This window comes from Bison bison, unplaced genomic scaffold, assembly GCF_000754665.1.
Source record: "Bison bison bison isolate TAMUID 2011002044 unplaced genomic scaffold, Bison_UMD1.0 scf7180017849166, whole genome shotgun sequence".
In the NCBI taxonomy this organism is placed as follows: domain Eukaryota; kingdom Metazoa; phylum Chordata; class Mammalia; order Artiodactyla; family Bovidae; genus Bison; species Bison bison.
The window spans coordinates 7,124-8,729 of record NW_011479739.1 but is presented as its reverse complement, the minus strand read 5'-3'; the positions used below and the strand labels follow the sequence as shown (position 1 = coordinate 8,729).

At 62.5% G+C, this 1,606-nt stretch overlaps 1 gene segment (V, D, J or C); it reads left to right on the top strand.

The window, feature by feature from the left end:
- The first annotated feature begins 839 nt into the window (after positions 1-839).
- The window catches only part of LOC104993403, a 2,285-nt gene continuing 1,518 nt past the window's right edge, over positions 840-1,606 (top strand). The window contains 2 exon segments of the C gene segment in view: positions 840-1,283; positions 1,401-1,601. Coding sequence covers positions 944-1,283; positions 1,401-1,601 — 541 coding nt within the window.

Here is a 1,606-nt window from a genome sequence, read left to right as displayed (position 1 = left end):
GGCTGAGCCTGAGGGGGGGGGTCTGCAGAGGGGGCTGAGGAAGGCCTTGAGGGGCCTTAATCCTCTCTCGATGGGGCTGTAGTTGGAATTCCCTGGGGGTCCACAGGCAGAGAATCAGGGGGCCTGGGCTGTTCAGGGGAAGAATGGGGTGGAGGGGCAGCCGTGATGGAACAGCTCAGGGACCTGAAGGGCTAATCCACTGGCCACAGGGAGCAGGGCCCAGAGGGCAGCAGGTGGATCCACCCACAGGATGCCCACAAGGCCTGGGGTGATTTCTGGGAAGTGGGGGCTTTTGGATCCCCAGGGAGGTCTGAGTTAGGGTTGGGAGTGGGGAAGCAGCCTGGTGATTCCTGGGGGTCTCTGACCCAGGCCAAGGCTATGGGTTGGCAGAGGGGACAGACTCGTGGTTGCTGGGGTTCTCAGAGTCCCTGATCTCCAACGGGGGTCTGAGTAGGGACAGAAGAACATCCTGGTATCTCCTGGAGGTCTCTCTGGTCCCCACGCACTGACAGGGGTCATGGGCTCTGAGCACCCACCTCCAGGACGTGGGTTGGCACCTCCATTCAAGTGTCCTGTGTCCAGGCACTCAGGCCAAGGGCAGTGACTGTCACTGCTCACTGGAGGGGTCGCTGGAGGGGTCAGGAGGTGGAGCACAGCTGCTCGCTGGAGGGGTCCCTGGAGGGGTCAGGAGGTGAAGCACAGCTGCTTGCTGGAGAGGTTCCTGAGGGATCAGAAGGTGGAGCAGAGCTGCGCTCTGGAGAGGTCAGGAGCTGGAGCACAGCTGCTCGCTGGAGGGGTCCCTGGAAGGGTCAGGAGGTGAGAAAAGGACCCAGAAGAAACCATCTATCCCTCAAGGCTGGAGCAGAGCCCCAGTGTTCCCTGAGCCAGACCACCCCACCTCAGCTCCACAGCCCACCCCAGGTGAGCAGTCAGCCTGGCACATATGGGTGAGAGTCCTGAGACCAGCGCTGACCCTGGTCCTGTCCCCACAGCCTCCATCCAGGCTCCATCCATCTACCCCTTGAGGCTCTGTTGCACAGAAGAAGCCCGTGTAAGGCTGGGCTGCCTGGTCAAGGACTACTTGCCAGGGTCAGTGACTGTGACCTGGGACACAGTGCCCCTGGATGGAAGCACCCTGACCTTCCCTAGCATCCAAATGGCGAGCTCCAGTCTCTACATTACCACCAGCCAGCTGACCATCTCGGGCGAGCAGCCCAAGGAGTTCACCTGCAGAGTTTCACACGCTGAGACCAACTCCAACCTGAATAAGACCATCAGCACTGGTGAGCCAGGGCTGGGGTAGCTGGGAGTAGGGGGCGGGCCAGCCAGGCTGGAGGAACGGGAGGAGAGGCTTGGGGTCTCCAGGAGCCCAGCCCCACGCCTGCCACCGCTGCCCCCAGAGTGCGCCAAGAACTTCAGCGACCCCTCAGTGAGGCTCTTCTACTCCTCCTGCAACCCCAGTGGCGACACCCAGACCACCATTCACCTCCTGTGCCGCATCTCCGGCCACACCCCGGGCAAGGTCAGGGTCACCTGGCTGGTGGACGGGCTCCAGTCCGAAGAGCTGTACGCACGATCCGGCCCCGAGACACAGGAGGGCAACCTG